Source organism: Ipomoea nil, unplaced genomic scaffold (genome assembly GCF_001879475.1).
Source record: "Ipomoea nil cultivar Tokyo-kokei standard unplaced genomic scaffold, Asagao_1.1 scaffold0179, whole genome shotgun sequence".
In the NCBI taxonomy this organism is placed as follows: domain Eukaryota; kingdom Viridiplantae; phylum Streptophyta; class Magnoliopsida; order Solanales; family Convolvulaceae; genus Ipomoea; species Ipomoea nil.
This window is the reverse complement of record NW_017616607.1, coordinates 1,066,252-1,087,483: the sequence shown is the minus strand read 5'-3', so window position 1 is coordinate 1,087,483 and position 21,232 is coordinate 1,066,252. Positions and strand designations below refer to the sequence as shown.

Genomic DNA, 21,232 nt, shown 5'->3' with positions numbered 1-21,232 from the left:
GCAGCCAGGAATTCCCATCTGACTACAACCAGCTTCTGGACCGCAGCCCAGGATACCGTTATCCGACTGCAGCCAGGAATTCCCATCTGACTGTAGCCGGCTTCTGAACCGCAGCTCAGGATAACCAATTCGATCGCAACCGAATTGGGGTAACACGCGCACATAACACATAGCAAGCACATACAACCCACATTACACATTGGGAAGGGGGATAAAGTGTATAACAACCTTATGCGTGATCCATCACGTACTAAGAGTAGTCCTAAGGGGTTCATACTTCTTCCACCTAGGTCAACGGGATACCAATTCAACTAGCATGCAATATAATAGACTCATAAACCTACGAACGGTACCCGAAATATCAAACTAGACATAGGCACGACAAACGGGGTCCGTTGGGACACCACGGGGATCGGGGAAACATCAAACGGGGAAGCCGGGGTCCCGAGGGGGGGAAATTTCCAGCGGGTAGACGGTGGGTGGGGGTCCACCCGCCGGCTGCCCGCCGGACAATACTGTTCCGGGCAGCGGGTCGCCGGCGGGCAGCTGCCCGCCCGCTGCCGGAACAGTGTTCTCGACCGTGGGTAGGTGGCGGGTCCCCTACCCCCCACCTACCCCCCACTGACTCTTTCATAAACTTTTCGCCCCGGGAACCGTTGTGGAACCCGAAACCATGCTTAGACACTTTACAACGCAATTAACGACGACACGTAGACAATGAACGGATCAATTACAAGAAACGAACGACACATAACCTATCATGCTTTTCTAAATATAATCAATACCCAAACATGCGATTTCCCCACCCGATAATCAAAGAATAAGATCATACGATACAACCTAGGGTTCTAATTACTTTTATATCAACAAGAATACGATTCATCTTCTAATTGCAAGATTCGGTAAGAATAACACACAACATCAACGATGCCAATTAATCATCAAGAACATCATAATCATCAAGAACAACATATAATCATCAAGGATCCCGAATTAATCATCAAGAATATCATCATTATCAAGAAACTCCCAATTATCAAGATCATCAAGATTCCCCATGGAATCATCAAATCAACATCAATAATAATCATCATAATTTCGCCATTCACAATAATATGGGGGGAAACCCTAAGGGGAAATCATAGCTATGAAAATAGGTTTTGTTGAGACATGGGTTACCTCTTAGCCTTAATTAATTCCTTGGCTATGAAGGATCTTTCTTTAAGCTTTTTTGCTTTCTTGATTTCTTCTAAGGGAATTCTTGGAGCTCTCCTGGGGTGATGGGGCGTCTAGGCGTGTGGGGGGTTCCGGGTGTCTCCTAAGTTCCCTATTTATATATTTAAGATTCCTAATTAGGGCCTGAATGGTATGGGTTTACTAATTCTATTCCTTATAGGACTCAGGGACTTGCTTTAGGGATAAGGGTCCATGTTAATTAAAGCGGATCCTAATCATAATCTGAATAGTAAAAGGTTTACTACCTTTATTCCTAATAGGCTTAAGCCTCTAATTTAGGCAAGGGTCCACGGTTCACGGTGGACCCTAATAATTAATTAAAGGGGAACTTAACATAATTAATCATATTTAATTATTATTAGCGGGATTAATTAAATAATTAATCCAGGATTAAAGGCCGTAACACGGGGTGTTACAGAATTGGTATCCCGTTGACCTAGGTGAAAGGAGTATGAACCCCTTAGGATTATTCTTAGTATGTGAAGGATCACGCATAGGTTTTGTTATACGTTTTCTCCCCCTCCCCAATGTGTTAATGTGGGTTGCATGTGCTTGCTATGTGTTATGTGTGCATGATACCCCAATTCGGTTGCGATCGGATTGGTTATTCCCGAGCTGCGGTTCAGAAACTGGCTGCGGTCAGATTTACACTCTCGGGCTGCGGTCCACCGTTTGGTTGCGATCAAACGTTTCTACATGAGCTGCGGTTCATATTTCCTGGCTGTGGTCAGATGACATACTCTTGGGCTGCGGTCCACTGTTTGGTTGCGATCAAACTATGATGAGCTGCGGTTCATCGGTCGGTTACGATCGACCCCTCCGTGTTGCGATACGGGGCAGGGTGCTGTGGGGCCGTGTCAGAGCTATATGCGCTGACCCTCATGTATGGGCATGCGATTGGTCCTGTGGCGCCAACAAAGTGTGCTATGTGATTAGATATGGATGGTTTGAGGTTATGATTGTTATAAAGACGTGACCATAGGATACATGCTAGTAAACGGTATATGCTTGATTATGACTATTGTATTGTATTTCAACGCGTTGGAGTGGGTTACCAGCATCTCTCGCTGAACAGATATATTTGGCTTTCAGGCACAGAGGAGTAGACACTGGAGCGCGCTAGAGTCTTGAAGCGTAGAAGTAGATAGTTTCCCTTTCGGCCTGCGTGCCATGCTTATACATTTACATTATTGAGGATATTAGTTAGTTAGCCTGTGCACCTTAGTTCTCTAGCTCAGGTGTGGCATAGCACCCCGTACTCTTTATATTATGTTTTGGGATTTAATGAGAATTTACCTTTATTATATAAGCTCCAAAAGTTTAAAAATTTCGGGGTGTTACACATCCCGACCGAAAATCAAATAGCTGATATTCTCACAAAGCCTCTGTGTGAATCAAGATTTTCTAAATTAAGACACGAGATGGGCATGATCGAATTGAGCTTAGTTCCTAAACTCTATTTAAATTAAAAGCTGAATTTTTCATCTGAAAAATTCTTTACTTTATCTGTTTTAATTAAATTAGTTTCGTGCCTATGTGTCCCACATGCAAAGTATGTCACATCTTAGCATTTAGGTCTACCTATCTTAATTGAATGTTGATAAAACACATAAAGCATGCATGCCTCTCTAACCGTGTATCAATATATATATATATATATATATATATATATATATATATATATATATATATACACACACACACACACACATATATGCACAAATAAAATTTGTTTAGATTTATAAAATCTTTACCATTTAAAGTTGACAAGATAGTATGATGATGAGTTTCTCTTAAATGAGAACACCTTTTTATGGTAGTTGCACATAATAAATTTTCTAAAAAGAATCAATTTTCTTTTTCTCCCAACTACATAAATGTGTATATATACATGCATATATTATTTTCGGAACAGATTTAGTGCTCTATGAATTTTATTTCAGGTAAAATCAGTCCGAGTATCTAAATTTTTGGCGCCACATCAGCAGACAAATTGGATGGAGAATGTATAACCTAAACTAATTATCAGTTAGGTCAAAGGTTGGAAACTCTTGAAATATCAAAAATAACCCTCACCTTTTAAAAGTCAAAATTCAATCTTGAGGATATTTTTGTAAAGACACCCCTTCTCCACCCAACCGGTCGAAAAGCCACCTTTCCACTCAACACCCTCCAAAACTTTCCATCTTCCATAGCCGAAAATCCTCTCAAACTCCATCTCTCTCAAATCTCAATCCAATAATACCAAACACATTATGGCTACCATTGGAGATTCAAGCTCTCAACCGAATGAGGAATATACTACACAACTCAATCTCACCAAGCTAGCAGTTGGAATCAAAGCCGGAGGAAGCTTTGGCCCCCACGGATTTCTCAAGGAGTCCAAGAACTCCGAACTAGCACAAAGAATCATTCATGCACTTCAAAGTAGCAATCTAATGAGGTTATGTTCTTGTCCATACTCTGGATTTTATGATGAAGATGTAGCAGATTTTTATGTGAATGCCAAAGTTGTTGGTTGGACCATTGAGTCCACCGTAAATGGAACTCTCATCACCATTGATGAACAAGAGTTGCACTCAACTTTTAGACTTCCTATATCTAGTCCAGAACAACCACTGTGGGACTTAGATATTCACACATGATCACACCGAAGTTTGGGCAGAAATTCGAAATGAGAATGCATCTCTCGAACCCAACCTTTCCGGTCACAAATCTGACTTGAAGCCAGAATATGAAATGCTAGTCAAAATCATCTACAAATGTGTCTTATGCAAACTGAATAATATGGAGGACATATCACCTGTGAGAATTGGATATTTGCATGCTTTGATGAATGATGTTAGGGGTGACTGGATTAAGCTTATTTTGAGCCGGATTGCACACTTTGTGAAAGGTGCAAAAATAAGAAATGGCAAGTTCAACCATATTCTAGGGTTCTGATTATCAAGAGAAAAGGTTTGCCAATGAGGGCTAGAAAACCATTTGGGAATAATTGGATACTCTTCAAAGACCATGAGGTCTCAACTGAGTCCAATCCCAAAAGAAAAAGAAAACCGAGAGGTATTCCACCTAGAAAAAGGCCTGAAGCAGAAATCCTTGGTTTAAACCCTCAACCTCTTAAAAATCCTACCTCAAGCCAAAACCCTACATCAAGCCAAAATCCTACAACAACCACAAGCCAAAATCGTACCCTAAGTCATAATCCTACCTCAAATCTTGATCCTAACACAAGCCAAAATAGCATCAACCCTTTCTCTCGAATAGCCGAATTGGAAAAAGTGATGAATGGGGAGATATATCAAGTTGATGGACTTGATTTGATCTTGGTGAATGAATATCAAAGAGTTCTCAATTGGAGAAATTGGAGACTTGGCTCTTATCAAGAGTTGATGACAAGAGGACCAAGTATGAAAGAAGAAGAAGTATTCTCTTTGCAATGGATTGGCAGTTTTGATATTGGACATGCAACCTTGATCTCAATCGTAAATGGAGCATTTGTGAGTAAGCTAAAAGCCAAGTTGGTCGAGACTTCTACTGTCAACACTGTACAAAAAAACATGCCAACTGGAGATGATTTTTTTGTTGATATTGATGAGTTTGATCAACCTATTGAGCTTACTAGAAACGAAGAAAGAGAAAATGTCACACATGTTCAACTTTTTTATCAACATGGCGTCAATCCACACTTGATGGACAGTGGGTTATTTGATGTTAATGTGTTGAACCAAACCGAAATTAGCCAAAAACATCATGCCGTGCAAATCTGCCACCATACGGAAGACAATCAGTCAATTCATGCAGAAAGTATGCAAGGTGACACACACGTGTTACACACGTCAGAAGAAGAAGTGAATGTACTAGAAAATCAAGCACAATCTCACATGCTTGGAGATAATTCTGCTCAAGAAGGAGCAAGATGTATTGTAACACCCCGTGTTACGAGTCCAAAAACCAATTAGTTAATTAATCAATAGCCCAAGAGAAAGAATAAATTATAATGATTAATTAGGGAAAAAGGCCCACCATAGCCCGTGGGTCCTCATATATAAACCCAACCCCTAAACCCAATCCTTAGTTCCAAAAGGAATAGAATTAGCAAGCCTATAATATTAGTTCCTAATTAGGACTCCTAAATATATAAATAGGGGACTTAAGAGGCACCTAGAACCTTCCCACAAGAATAATGCCCCACCACCCCAAAAGAGCTCCAAGAATCCCCGTAGAAGAAATCAAGAAAGCAAGAAAGCTTAAAGAAAGACCCTTCATAGCCAGGGAATTAATTAAGGCTAAGAGGTAACCCATGTCTCAACAAAACCTATTTTCATAGCTATGATTCCCCCGTAGGGTTTCCCCCATATTATTGTGTATTGTCGAGATATGATGATGATTATTGATGTTTGACGTGATGATCCCATGAGGGATCTTGATAGTCTTGATATTGGGAGATTCTTGATGTTTATATGGAGTTCTTGATGATTATGTGTTGTTATTGATAATTGTGTGACGCTCTTGATGTTTATATGTTATTCTTACCGAATCTTGCTATTAGAAGACGAACCGTATTCTTGTTGATATAAAAGTGATTAGAACCCAAGGTTGTATCGTATGATCTTATTCTTGGATTATCGGGTGGGGAAATCGCATGTTTGGGTGTTGATTATATTTAGAAAAGCATGATAGGTTATGTGTCGTTCGTTTCTTGTATTTGATTCGTTAATTGGCTACGTGTTGTCGTAAAAGTCGTTGTAAAGTGTCTAAGCATGGTTTCGGGTTCCACAACGGTTCCCGGGGCGTAAAGCGTGTGAAAAGAGTCAGTGGGGGGTAGGTGGGGGGTAGGGGACCCGCCACCTACCCACGGCCGTGAAACACCGCCCGGCAGCGGGTAGCCGGCGGGCGGGCAGCTGCCCGCCGGCGGCCCGCTGCCCGGAACAGTAATTCCGGCGGGTTTACGAGTCTATTACATTGCATGCTAGTTGAATTGGTATCCCGTTGACCTAGGTGGTAGAAGTATGAATCCCGTAGGACTATTCTTAGTATGTGATGGATCACGCATAGGTTTTGTTATACGTTTCCCCCCCCCTCCTAATGTGTAATGTGGGTTGCATGTGCTTGCTATGTGTTATGTGTGTGTGTGTTACCCCAATTCGGTTGCGATCGGATTGGTTATCCTGAGCTGCGATTCAGAAGCTGGCTGCGGTCAGATTGTTACTCTTGGGCTGCGGTCCACCGTTTGGTTGCGATCAAACGTTTCTATACGAGCTGCGGTTCGTCCTTTTTCCTGGCTGCGGTCAGATGACATTCTCTTGGGTTGCGATCCACTGTTTGGTTGCGATCAAACACTATGATGAGCTGCTGTTCATCGGTCGGTTGCGATCGACCCCTCCGTGTTGCGATACGGGGCAGGGTGCTGCGGGGCCGTGTCGGAGCTATATGCGCTGACCCTCATGTATGGGCATGCGATTGGTCCTGTGGCGCCAACAAAGTGTGTTATGTGTTGTGACAGGGACGAGTTGTGATTACGAGTGTCTTGGGGGATGTGACTAGGGGATTTATATTGGGGATTGTTCATGTTGGGCTATGATCATTGTTTATGCTTTGCCTTATCTGCCTTATCTGTTGTGAACTGCATATGCTCGTTATAACTGTTGCGTGTGTCTGGCCTTATCTGTCGAGTCATTCCCGGTTTTAAAGCTAGAGTTCGTAGGACATATCTTCATGCTCAAAATGGTTTTCGTATATCTATATATATCTCTATATGTATTGTATTTGAACGCGTTGGAGTGGGTTACCAGCATCTCTCGCTGAACAGATATATTTGGCTTTCAGGCACAGAAGATTAAGTCACTGGAGTGCGCTAGAACTTAGAAGTAGATAGTTTCCCTTTTGGCCTGCGTGCCACGTTTACGTATTTACGCTTTGAGGATATTAGTTAGTTAGCCTGTGCACTTGGGTTCTCTAGCCCAGGTGTGGCATAGCACCCCGAACGCTTGTATGTATATCTTGGGATTTAATAAGATTCTACCTTTATTATAAGTTTTAAATGTCTTGAAAATCTGGGGTGTTACAGTTGGTATCAGAGCCTAAGTTTGACCCTAGGAAAAGACTCTTAAAGACCGGACCTTAGGACATTAGGCTTGAACTCCAGGTACTTAGGAACATAGGTCTTAGGGACCTTAGGACGCACGGTGAGATTGAGAAACCTACACATCACCTCCCCTCACTTCATCCCTCTCTAATATAAAGAAACTCTCCTCCGCTTATTACATCAAGGTGAAAACACAAAATAATATCAACCTTTAACCACCAGGATGGCACCCAAGAAGAAACAAACAGGAACACTGGGACGCCCTACTCAGGAATTCCTGACCCAGAATCTACAACGCCTGGCCCAAATCACCCAAGCACTAAGTACTGTCATTCCCCAACCTCTACCAACAAACGAGAACTTGGAGATCCACCACCAAGTCTCGGCACACCAACCACCCACCTTCTCGGGAGACGAAGGCCCCACGACCCTCGAAGAATGGATTGAGACCTTTGATAGGGTATTCAGGGCAACCCAATGCCCCGAACACCACCAAGTCGGGATAGCCTCCTTCTACTTCAGACACGAGGCCGACATCTGGTGGGCACATCAGGGACCTACGTACGAACAAGACCCCAGATTCAACTGGGAAGGCCTAAAAATACGGTTACGAGAACAGTTCTACCCCAACCACCTGAAAGCCGCCACATGCGAGGAATTCCTCCATCTAAGACAAGGGGCAGCCCTAGTCTCAGAATACTACCAACGATTCTGCCAACTGGCTCGCCTCACTCCCGAACTAGTATCCACCGAGGGGATCAAAGTCATGAAATTCTTAGCAGGCCTTAACCCCGAACACCAGAGGGCCTTGGCCGCCCAAGAACCAAAGACCCTCGGAGAAGCCTACGCCAAGGCATGCCAACTACAACAGGTAACGAACCCGCCCCAAGGGACGCAACTGGGGTATAAAAGGAAGCCCGAAAGAAGTCACCCAATTCACACCAAAGAGCCTAAGAACCCCAAAACCACCTCACTTAACCAGGCCAACACGCCGACTGCCCGTGGAAGGATCCTTACCCTAAGCAAGGCCAGGATCGGAGATAGCAACATAGTCTCCGGAACTTTCCTAGTGCACGCCACCCCAGCCACCATACTATTTGACTCGGGGGCTACCAACTCATTTATAGCAACCAAGTTCGCCGCCCAGCTCGGCCTTAACGCCAGCACCAAGGTCCGACTCCAAGTCAAGGTGGCCTCGGGCGAGATCATAAAATGTGATCGCATGTACGAGCATGTAATGATCACCATTCAAGGAGTGGAATTTCCCAGCAACCTAATCCAGTTCCAACTAGATGGGATGCAAGTAATCTTGGGCATGGACTGGCTAGGAAAATTCCAAGCGCAAATCCTGTGCGGAGAGCAGAAAGTGGTCCTACGAGGACCAAACGGTAAGAGGGTGTCATACCGCGGTACCCGCCAGGATCCGGAGATCAAACTTGTAAACATGATGAAAGTTAAGAAGTATCTGGGCCAAGGAAACGAGGCCTTCTTATGCTCAGTCGAAGACCTCAAAGCCAAAATACTCGAACCACGAGCCATCCCAGTGGTAAACGAGTTCACCGACGTCTTCCCAGACGAAATCCTCGGGGCACCCCCGGCCAGAGAGGTCGAGTTCACCATAGACCTCATACCGGGCGCCGCCCCGATCTCTAAACCACCCTACAGACTAGCACCAAAGGAAATGAAGGAACTGAAAACACAACTCCAAGAACTGCTAGATAAGGGTTACATCCGACCCAACACCTCCCCATGGGGAGCACCGGTACTATTCGTTAAGAAAAAGGACGGAAGCATGCGCCTGTGCATCGACTACAGGGAACTCAACCAAGTTACAATAAAGAATAGGTATCCCCTTCCCCGAATAGATGACTTATTCGACCAACTTAAAGGGGCAGGGGTATTCTCAAAGATCGACCTAAGATCCGGGTATCATCAAATCCAAGTGGCCAAACCGGACATCCAGAAAACGGCCTTCCGGACACGTTACGGCCACTACGAGTTTACCGTAATGCCCTTCGGCCTCACTAACGCACCCGCCATATTCATGGACCTCACGAATCGAGTATTCCGACCTCACCTGGATGACTTCGTCATTGTGTTCATTGACGACATCCTAGTCTACTCCCGAAATAAAGAAGAACATGAGAAACACCTTCGCATATCACTGCAAACCCTCAGAGAAAACCAACTTTACGCTAAATTCTCCAAGTGCGAATTCTGGCAAGACAGCGTAGCCTTCTTGGGCCACGTGATAACCAAAGAGGGGATCAGGGTGGACCCCGCTAAGATTCGCGCCGTTAGAGAATGGACCACGCCGAGCTCACTCTCGGAAGTCCGAAGTTTCCTGGGCCTGGCAGGTTATTACAGGAGGTTTGTACCCGACTTCACCAAGATAGCCCAACCCCTCATTAAGCTCATGAAAAAGGAAACCCCCTTCCGATGGGACAGCGACTGCACCTCAGCCTTCCAAGAATTAAAGGACAAGCTAACCACGGCACCCGTACTAGCCATCCCCTCCGGAACGGAAGGATTCGAGGTCTACAGTGACGCATCCAAGAAAGGGTTGGGATGTGTGCTGATGCAAAAGGGCGAGGTAATAGCGTACGCATCCAGGAAACTCAAAACCCACGAAGAAAATTACCCCACCCATGACCTCGAACTAGCTCCTATCATATTCGCACTAAAAATCTGGAGGCACTACCTGTATGGGGTACAATGCAAAATCTACACCGACCATAAAAGCTTAAAGTACATCTTCAACCAAAAGGACCTAAACATGAGACAAGGAAGGTGGCTAGAACTCATAAAAGACTACGACCTAGACATCCAATACCACGAGGGAAAAGCCAACGTCGTTGCGGACGCCCTAAGCCGAAAGACGAACCATTCCCTCAACACCACGTGGGTCCTACCGGACCAACTGTACAGGGACTTCCAAAAACTACACTTAGAAATAATAGAGCAAGGACAAACCCGCCCCATTGCCTACCTACTCAACACGCAAGCCATACCCGCCCTCTTCGAGGAAATCAAGGCAGGGCAACATCAGGACCCGGAACTAGATAAGATTTGCCACGACCTAAACCAAGGGAAGGAAGGCCCCTTCGAAGCACGCCCGGACGGCAGTCTCCATTACAAAGGAAGTTGGTGTGTACCCTCAACGCACCCTCACTTGAAACAACGGATCTTGGAGGAAGGGCACAACTCCCCGTACTCAGTTCACCCAGGAGGTGACAAGTTATACCAAGACGTAAGGAGGACGTTTTGGTGGCCAAACATGAAGAAGGAAATCGCAGACTTCGTGGCCAGGTGCCTGAATTGCCAAAAAGTAAAAGCTGAACAATGCAAGCCCAAGGGGCTCGTACAACCCCTTGAAATACCACAAGGAAAATGGGATTCCATATCCATGGACTTCGTCGGAGGGTTACCCCCAACGAGAACCGGCAAGGACAAAATCTGGGTCATAGTGGATCGGCTGACCAAAACAGCACGATTCATTGCCATGAAGGAAACATGGACAATGACGCAACTAGCCCAAGCCTACATAAACCGGGTAGTGAAATACCACGGAGTCCCCCGAAACATTGTGTCCGATAGAGATTCCAGGTTCCTCTCGCAATTCTGGAAATCGCTACAATCGGCGTTGGGGACGCAACTAAAACTAAGCACAGCCTTTCACCCCACCACAGACGGCCAAACCGAGAGAACCATCCAAACCCTCGAGGACATGCTAAGAGCCTGCACGCTAGACTTCCAAGGGACATGGGAAGAGCACTTAGACCTCATCGAGTTCTCATACAACAACAGCTACCACGCGAGCATTCGCATGGCACCCTACGAAGCACTATATGGTCAGAAATGTAGAACCCCCTTATGTTGGGAAGATATGGTCAACCTGGTAACACTGGGCCCCCAAGACCTCCAAGACACCATAGCTAAGGTCAAACACATCCAGGAAAGGATGAAGGCCGCCCAAGACCGCCAGAAGTCTTACGCCGACCTAAAGTGGAAACAAGCCGAATTCAACCTCGGGGACAAGGTCTGGCTAAGGATCTCGCCCACACGAGGAGTAATGAGGTTCGGAAGAAAAGGAAAACTCAGCCCCCGATTCATCGGCCCTTACGAAGTCGTAGAGAAAATCGGGGATTTGGCCTACCGCCTCGCCTTACCCATCGAATTAGAACGGGTACACAACGTGTTCCACGTATCTCAGCTAAAGAAATACATACACGACCCAAGCCGCGTACTCCAACCCGAGGTCGTAGACCTCGACGAGTCACTAGTATACGAAGAGAAACCCGTAAGAATCCTGGACACCAAGACAAGAAACACCCGGAACCGAGTCACAGAAATGGTGAAAGTCCTCTGGACCAACCACGGGACCGAGGAAGCAACATGGGAACTTAAGGACACAATGAAGGAGCGGTATCCCGAGCTTTTCACTCCAGGTAACTAAAAGAAAACCTTTCACCAAGGGCCAAGCTTCGGGGACGAAGCTTCCTGTTAAGGGGGGGAGAGTGTAACACCCCGTGTTACGAGTCCAAAAACCAATTAGTTAATTAATCAATAGCCCAAGAGAAAGAATAAATTATAATGATTAATTAGGGAAAAAGGCCCACCATAGCCCGTGGGTCCTCATATATAAACCCAACCCCTAAACCCAATCCTTAGTTCCAAAAGGAATAGAATTAGCAAGCCTATAATATTAGTTCCTAATTAGGACTCCTAAATATATAAATAGGGGACTTAAGAGGCACCTAGAACCTCCCCACAAGAATAATGCCCCACCACCCCAAAAGAGCTCCAAGAATCCCCGTAGAAGAAATCAAGAAAGCAAGAAAGCTTAAAGAAAGACCCTTCATAGCCAGGGAATTAATTAAGGCTAAGAGGTAGCCCATGTCTCAACAAAACCTATTTTCATAGCTATGATTCCCCCGTAGGGTTTCTCCCATATTATTGTGTATTGTCGAGATATGATGATGATTATTGATGTTTGACGTGATGATCCCATGAGGGATCTTGATAGTCTTGATATTGGGAGATTCTTGATGTTTATATGGAGTTCTTGATGATTATGTGTTGTTATTGATAATTGTGTGACGCTCTTGATGTTTATATGTTATTCTTACCGAATCTTGCAATTAGAAGACGAACCGTATTCTTGTTGATATAAAAGTGATTAGAACCCAAGGTTGTATCGTATGATCTTATTCTTGGATTATCGGGTGGGGAAATCGCATGTTTGGGTGTTGATTATATTTAGAAAAGCATGATAGGTTATGTGTCGTTCGTTTCTTGTATTTGATTCGTTAATTGGCTACGTGTTTTCGTTAAAGTCGTTGTAAAGTGTCTAAGCATGGTTTCGGGTTCCACAACGGTTCCCGGGGCGTAAAGTGTGTGAAAAGAGTCAGTGGGGGGTAGGTGGGGGGTAGGGGACCCGCCACCTACCCACGGCCGTGAAACACCGCCCGGCAGCGGGTAGCCGGCGGGCGGGCAGTTCCCGCCGGCGACCCGCTACCCGGAACAGTAATTCCGGCGGGCAGCCGGCGGGTGGCCCCCCACCCACCGGCTACCCGCTGGAAATTCCCCCATCTCGGGATCCCGGCTTCCCCGTTTAACGTTCCCCCGATCCCCGTGGTGTCCCAACGGACTCCGTTCATCGTGCCTATGTCTAGTTTGATATTTCGGGTGCCGTTCGTAGGTTTACGAGTCTATTACATTGCATGCTAGTTGAATTGGTATCCCATTGGCCTAGGTGATAGAAGTATGAACCCCGTAGGACTATTCTTAGTATGTGATGGATCACGCATAGGTTTTGTTATACGTTTCACCCCCCCCCCCCTCCTAATGTGTAATGTGGGTTGCATGTGCTTGCTATGTGTTATGTGTGTGTGTTACCCCAATTCGGTTGCGATCGGATTGGTTATCCTGAGCTGCGGTTCAGAAGCTGGCTGTGGTCAGATTGATACTCTTGGGCTGCGGTCCACCGTTTGGTTGCGATCAAACGTTTCTATACGAGCTGCGGTTCGTCCTTTTTCCTGGCTGCGGTCAGATGACATTCTCTTGGGCTGCGGTCCACTGTTTGGTTGCGATCAAACACTATGATGAGCTGCGGTTCATCGGTCGGTTGCGATCGACCCCTCCGTGTTGCGATACGGGGCAGGGTGCTGCGGGGCCGTGTCGGAGCTATATGCGCTGACCCTCATGTATGGGCATGCGATTGGTCCTGTGGCGCCAACAAAGTGTGTTATGTGTTGTGACAGGGACGAGTTGTGATTACGAGTGTCTTGGGGGATGTGACTATGGGATTTATATTGGGGATTGTTCATGTTGGGCTATGATCATTGTTTATGCTTTGCCTTATCTGCCTTATCTGTTGTGAACTGCATATGCTCGTTATAACTGTTGCGTGTGTCTGGCCTTATCTGTCGAGTCATTCCCGGTTTTAAAGCTAGAGTTCGTAGGACATATCTTCATGCTCAAAATGGTTTTCGTATATCTATATATATCTCTATATGTATTGTATTTCAACGCGTTGGAGTGGGTTACCAGCATCTCTCGCTGAACAGATATATTTGGCTTTCACGCACAGAAGATTAAGTCACTGGAGTGCGCTAGAACTTAGAAGTAGATAGTTTCCCTTTTGGCCTGCGTGCCACGTTTACGTATTTACGCTTTGAGGATATTAGTTAGTTAGCATGTGCACTTGGGTTTTCTAGCCCAGGTGTGGCATAGCACCCCGAACGCTTGTATTTATATCTTGGGATTTAATAAGATTCTACCTTTATTATAGGTTTTAAATGTCATGTATTCCCGCAACCCAAGAAGAGAAAAATCTTGATGGCACAACCACAAATGCAAGATCGAAAAATCTGGAAAATGTTGTACTAATCCTAGTTGACCGAATGGAGAGCATGATTCAAGGTATCTACACTCATGTGGATCATGTTGTCAATACTAAAGGAGGAAAATTTGAAACCTCATTTGATGAAAACCGAAGGAGTCAACAACACTTGATTGATACACATCAAGCACTTGAGAGACAAGTTGGCGGATTGAATACAAATATCAAAGGACAACTCAACGAGTTCTACATCCAACTGTCTCAAATCCTCAAAAATGCTTGAAAAGCCAATGAAGCAATTGCCGTGAATCAAAGTCAGGGAATTCTCAATGTGGTACATCAACACGAGAAGCAAATTGGTGATATCCACACAGATCTCATCTCCATCAACACCAAAGTAGGCTACCTTCGAGGTTCATATGAAAACATCTCTGAATCTGTTTCATCTCTTCGTGAATTGGTACATACACTGATTGATTACGCCAAAAAGGGGGACAAGAGATTCAGTCATTTGGAAGGCATGCTGGAAATGATTATGACTGCCATGGCTACCAGAAATGTTGGTACAAGCAGTAGTAGAGGAGGAGGCAGATCTGCTGGCAGAAGCAACATTGCAAGACGAGGAGGAATGGAATACTAGTTTGGTGGTGATGCTGGCAGTCCAGGTGGATCAAGCAGTACAAATACCACTCACCGATCATTTTGTGAAATTGTTTGTGCAGGTGGAAATCAGGAACAAATAAATTGGTACAACAAAGCAGCTCTTTATTTGGAATCCACACCAAGGGATGGTAGAGTTGAAATGCCAAGATTGGCAACCTTGAATAACCTACCAAAAGGAATGAAGAAAAGTGGTCCAAGTGACCAAAACTTGTGGGTTTCGAATGAGAATTTTAGGAAGATCAAAAGCTACGCAAGATCCTTGATGATCATGGTGCTTAGAGACTATATCAAAGTCAATGATGCCGAGCTTCAAGGAGACAGGAGTCTAGAAGAATGCATCGTATGGTATGAAGAAGGTATACTGCCCGGGAACAATATCATTGAAGCATTCAACTACTACGTGATTGGGCAGGTATGCAACAATTATGCCATTAGTGACAATTTCGTTGAAGTTAAGAATCATATAAATCATGTGCTAGAAGAAAGAAGAAACAGAATAATTAAGTGATTTGTATGATTATTGTCACAATATTTTTCGATGATCTACAAACTCATGATTCATTGAACAATTTGCAATGATAGTTTCGATTATCTGTTTATGATGCTGTTAAGTATTGTTATCTATTGTTATTTTATTTGTCTTGAAAGGTAATATTTCTAGCTTAGATTGTATCAAATCGCATAAATTGGAAAAATTGCAAAATTCATTATCATTAAAATCCAAAATGCGAATAGAAACTTAGTTGCTAAAAATACCTTCCTAGAGTCAAAATCAAATGTTAAACTCGTCATGGCTATGTCAAAAGTTAATAAAATCTTTCGAAAAATAATTTTTGTGGGCAAGCCAAATGACTAAGTATAGGTTTTGGCGTCATAAAAAATGGAGAAAATTGATAGGAATATTTTTGTATGTTTTGATAAGCCAAATGTTCTATAGATCCCCGTAGATTTTAGGTCTTTTAGTACAAGCATCATAAACTAGAATATCGAGTCAAAGGAAATCTACCATATGAAGAACAAAATTAATTTGGGAAATTAATTTTGGTCCTACGAGTATTCATCTGAGAAAGAAGCATAAAAGAATGGCATTACAACAAATGATCGAATGAACCTAAGGATGAAATGGTAGAAGTCCATACTTAAAATGATCATACTTGAGATCAATTCCCCCCAAGGAATTACTTTTTACAAGTCAAGAATTAAGACAAGAACAATGTTCCCAAGGAGCACAATGTTCTTAAGGAGCACGATGTGTACAAGCACAATTTCTTAAAGGAGCACAATTTCTGAAAGGAGCACGATGCCTAAGGAGCACAATGTCTGAAAGAAGCACAATGTGAACAAGCACGATGTGTCCAAAGAAGCACAATGTGACCAAATCAGAAAAGCACAATGTTCAAGTCAAACAAGAAGAAGTGCCTAAGTCAAAGGAGTACAATGTGGCAAAGAAGCAAGATGTTCAGAAAATGAATAAATTCGAAGGAATTTATTTTGAATCAGCCCACATGCCACAAGAATCCAAAATTTCCTGAAGATATTGATCAGAACGGAAAAAATATTTATGAAGACATGAATATAAAACTTATCCTAGAAATAAATTCTACCAGAGAAATTTATTTAAAAGATTCGATAGATATTCAAATTGACAACACAAATAATATTTTAAGAAACAACTTGAAAATCAAGTTGAGATAAAATATTATTTTGTCAGGCAAGTTGACAATCAAATCAAAATTGAAGATCTACTGATGTCAACAATATCAGGCTATGAAGGTTCAAATTTCAAATATCAAATTATCCCACACCAACTGATATATTTGGTTATCTATAAAAGGGCCATGAAGACTTGAAGAAACTATAGAGGTGAATACAAAAAGAAGATAGACAAGAGATAGAAAACAAAGTGCCAAATTCGAAAAGTGCAAGTGCTCAAATATTCATTGGAGACTTAGTTTGAATAGTCTCAAAACTAGTTGGAGAGAGATACAATTACCTTTGTATTTGTAATTGTAAAAAGAGTATAGTTGTGTGCAAAATACTCTAGTGAGTGTAGCTGTGTGCAAAACACTCGTAGTTGCTAAGTGTAGCTGTGTGCAAAACACTTAGTTGGCGTTGAGTATAGCTGTGTACGAAATACTCGGAGTTGAGTGTAGCTGTGTGCGACACACTCGAAGTTGGGTGTAGCTGTGTGCAAGACATCCGGAAGAGGTGCTTGTGTAGCGCTTATTCACTATTGTAACTGTGTGTGGAAAATAGTGAATTACTCCAAGAAGTGAATGGAGTAAATTGGACTAGGAAGATTACGCCACTTCCGAACCGCTATAAATTGCCTATCTCATTTACATACCGCACTTACATAATTCGCTCTATCTATCTATCTTATCCGACTAACCTCTTTACTATTCACAGTTAATCTTAACCTTTCGGGTTTAGCGCGTTTTCACGTATGCATGTAACTCAAACTTTCCAGGCTTAAATATTGAATTATTCTAAGAAAGTTTGACGTATTGCATGTGACGCTCGTCATACGGTCGACGTGATACGATATCTTATTTTATAGTCTTGAATACTATTGTTGAATATTGAGTGAACCATCTCCTTTAAATATTCAAGATATTCATTCTCACACCTTATCTGAGCTTATCATACGTGTGCATGTGATTTAAATTATTAATTGGGCATAACTCTTTACACTTATTTATTCCGCTGTGCAGTTCAAGTTTACTCTATTTACCTGTTACTTAGAGTTGAAGTTACCAAAGAGTTATTAATTGTGAAAAAGCTTGAAAGTCTATTCACCCCCCCCCCCCCCTGGACTTTCACCACCCTATCGGGACCAACAATATATATATATATATATATATATATATATATATATATATATATATATGTATGTATATGTATATATATATATATATATATATATATATATATATATATATATATATATATATATATATATATATGTATATGTATATATATATATACATATACATATATATATATATATATATATATATACATATACATATATATATATATATATATACCTATATCGTATTTTAACGCGTTGGAGTGGGTTACCAGCATTATTCGCTGAACAGATATATTTGGCTTTCAGGCACAGATGATTAGCTACCGGAGCGCGCTAGAGGACCTCAGCTTAGATAGTTAGTCTTTCCTTTCGGCCTACGTGCCTTGATGATGTAATGACGTTGTAGACCCTTATGTTTAGAATGCTCTATTTGGGTTTGATTAATAGAATTGCTTTCATATTATAAGATTAAAAAGTTTTAAAAATTTCGGGGTGTTATAGATGGTATCCGAGCCTAAGTTTGACTCTAGAAGAAGACTCTTAAGACTAGACTCTAAGACACTAGGCTTGAACTCTAGGTGTTTGGGAACATAGGATTCAGGAATCTTAGGACGAGCGGTGAGATTGTGAGCCCACATAACCTTCCCCTCACTCTATTCTGCACTTAATTTAAAGAACTCCCCCCTACACTTATAACATCAAGGTAAGGATGCAACTTAAAAATAATATCGGCCTGTAAACCACCAGGATGGCACCAACAAGGAAACAAGCAAAGGCACCGGGACTCTCCACAAAGGAATCGTTGATTCAAAATCTGCAGCATCTGGCCCAAGTTGCTCAAACATTGAGCAACACGATCCTCCAACCACCACCACTAAGTAGAAACTCAGAAGTTAACCACCAAATCTCAGAACATCGGCCGCCTACCTTCTCAGGGGTATTAGGACTCTATCATCATTAGTATCCGTTACCTATTATTATTAGTAATTAGTATTCGTTACCTATTATTAGTATTCGTCTTGTAATAGGTTTACTATTCACTACTATATATACTCCTATACAGACTCATTATTAATCATTCAGATATATCGTATCCTCATCTGGTATCAGCAGGTTTCTCTCTACTCTCTCTAATGGCGCACCTTGGATCTGATGACGGCTCTGTTGGTAGTTCTGAACGGACCGTTTCCGAGGCCGCGCTTGTTGCACCGCTGCAGTCGGGGGTTGTCTTTCTCTTCGGCGCATCACTTCGTCTCCATCAAGTTGACATCCCGCAATTTTTTGTTTTGGCATACTCAGCTTCTTCCGTTCTTGGATGGCCAAGGGTTGTTGGGTTTTGTCGATGGTACTTCGGTATGTCCGCCGATCACCGCGCTTGCCGTGCCGCCTTCCGAGGGAGCTGTTCCTGCCGTGCCTTCGTCGGCTTCATCTTCCGCTGCTCGGAGTGCATGGCTCCGTCAAGATAAGGTCGTGCTCTCCTTATTAATCTCATCCTTGTCCGACGAGATGATGCACCTCGCAATCGGTAAGTCCACTTCTCGGCATTTGTGGTTGGCAATCGAACAGGTTCTTGGTTCGACTACACGGGCTCGTGCCCTCCGGTTGGTGGGCGAGTTGCAAGGATTACGGCAGGGGGATGCTTCGATCCCGGACTATATTGGCCGTGCGCAGGTGCTTATCGAGGATTTAGCGCTTGCCGACCGTCCGGTGACGCTAGAGGATCAGAATATGTATATATTCCGAGGCTTGCGGTCCGAATATCGTCCTTTGGTGGCGTCGCTCACAAGGGGTGCTCCGGTGTCTCTGCCCGAGCTATCCGATTTTCTTGTTTCGCAGGCTTTTATATGTGCCGATGATGCTGGTGATGTTGCTGCTGCTCCGGTCGCCATGGCCGCTCAGCGAGGTGGAGGCCGTTCGGGCGGGTAACAGCGTGGAGGCGGCAACCGCGGCCGTGGTCACGGCAAAGGGCGTGGCCGTGGTCGTGGTGGTGCTGGGGCTGTCCAGTGCCAGATCTGCTCCGGCGAGGGCCATTCGGCCGCTTCGTGCTTTTGCCGGTACGATGGAGCTCCGGTGCCGAGAGCGCATGTTGCGTATCCTGTTGATGATGCGGCTTCGATTAGCACTCAACAATGGTTTCCCGATACTGGTGCGTCGAACCATGCCCCAGATCCGTCTTTGATGTCCTCGACGGTCTCTTATAACGGTCCGGATCATCTTCGTGTTGGTGACGGTAAGTGTTTACCTATTGTTGGTACTGGTTCGTCTTCGGTAGCCTCTTCTAAAACACTGTTTCGGTTGTCTGATGTTCTTTTTGTTCCTGGGCTTTCTGCGTCTTTATTATCTGTGCAACGGTTTGCCCGTGATAATAATATATTCTTTGAATTTCACCCTGATTGTTTCTTTGTGAAGGATCGTTCAACCAGGGAAGTTCTATATAGAGGGCAGGCTTCGGGGGGTCTCTATTCTTGGCCTGTTTCTCGTTCGAGTCCCGCTGCGTTAGTGGCTTCGCGTGTCTCCTCTGACGTTTGGCATGGTCGGTTGGGTCACCCTCATCCTCGTCTCTTGCGGCAAATTTTGAATTCGTGTTCCATTGATTCTAGTTTTAGTAATAGTTCGGTGTCGTGTCGTGCTTGTATGCTTGGGAAATCATCTCGGTTTCCCTTGCCTCGTGTCAATACTACTACGTCGCATGTTTTAGAGCTTATTTATACTGATATTTGGGGCCCAGCGCCTTTTCTTTCTATCAATGGTTTCGTTATTTTGTTTTGTTTGTTGATGACTACACACGCTATTTATGGTTTTATCCTATGCGATTAAAAACTGATGTGTATGCTATTTTTGAGCATTCATATGGTCGTAAGTTTGTCTCTATACAATCTGATTTAGGGGGAGAGTATATACGGTTGCACCGTACTTTTGTCTCTTTGGGTATCAATCATAGGCAATCTTTTGCCTATACCCATGAGCAGAATGGTAGAGTTGAGCGTCGGCATCATCACGTTGTAGAAATGGGTCTGGCTCTCTTGGCTCAGGCTTCGGTTCCACTGTGATATTGGGATTATGCCTTTGAGACTGCGGTCTATCTCATCAATAAAATGCCTACTCGAGTTCTAGACAATGTCAGTCCTCATTATCGTTTGCATCATTCTAATCGTTCTTATTCCTTCTTGCGTGTGTTTGGCTGTCTCTGTTATCCTCTGTTGCGCCCGTACAATCGTAACAAGTTGCAGTATCGGTCATCCCCGTGTGTGTTTCTTGGTTATCCGTCTTCGTTTCGTGGCTATCGTTGTTCTACTAACAAGGTATTCATTTGTCGTCATGTACGGTTTGATGAGACTATATATCCGTTTGCTTCTTCTATGCCTTCTCAGGTCTCTAACTCTCGCCCGGTTGAGCCGTGGGGTGTTGGTGCCGTTCGGGTTGGTATTGCCTCCGATGTTTGTCCCACTGGACCTGCCGCAGCTGATTGACTTTCTCGCACTGTGACTGCTACGGCTCCGGAAGGGGCGGTCTCGGGTGCTCCTACTGCGCCCAAGCGAGGCCACCGTACGGCGAAGCCTGTTCAGCCTCGGTCTCATGTCATGGC

At 43.8% G+C, this 21,232-nt stretch overlaps 1 protein-coding gene across 1 annotated transcript; it reads left to right on the top strand.

Annotated features, from left to right (window-relative positions):
* Positions 1-18,779: 18,779 nt before the first annotated feature.
* Positions 18,780-19,572, top strand: LOC109179319. The gene is made up of 2 exons (XM_019328827.1): positions 18,780-18,848; positions 18,946-19,572. Exons 1-2 carry the CDS (start codon positions 18,780-18,782, stop codon positions 19,570-19,572), a joined length of 696 nt encoding a protein of 231 aa, XP_019184372.1.
* The last annotated feature ends 1,660 nt before the right edge of the window (positions 19,573-21,232 follow it).

Excerpts from the sequence above, each read along its gene's own strand:
- LOC109179319 (XM_019328827.1), top strand. The coding sequence starts at position 18,780 with ATGGCGCACCTTGGATCTGATGACGGCTCTGTTGGTAGTTCTGAACGG. Across the intron at positions 18,849-18,945 it reads CCGTTTCCGAGGCCGCGCTT|CTTCTTCCGTTCTTGGATGG; the intron begins GTTGCACCGCTG and ends TGGCATACTCAG.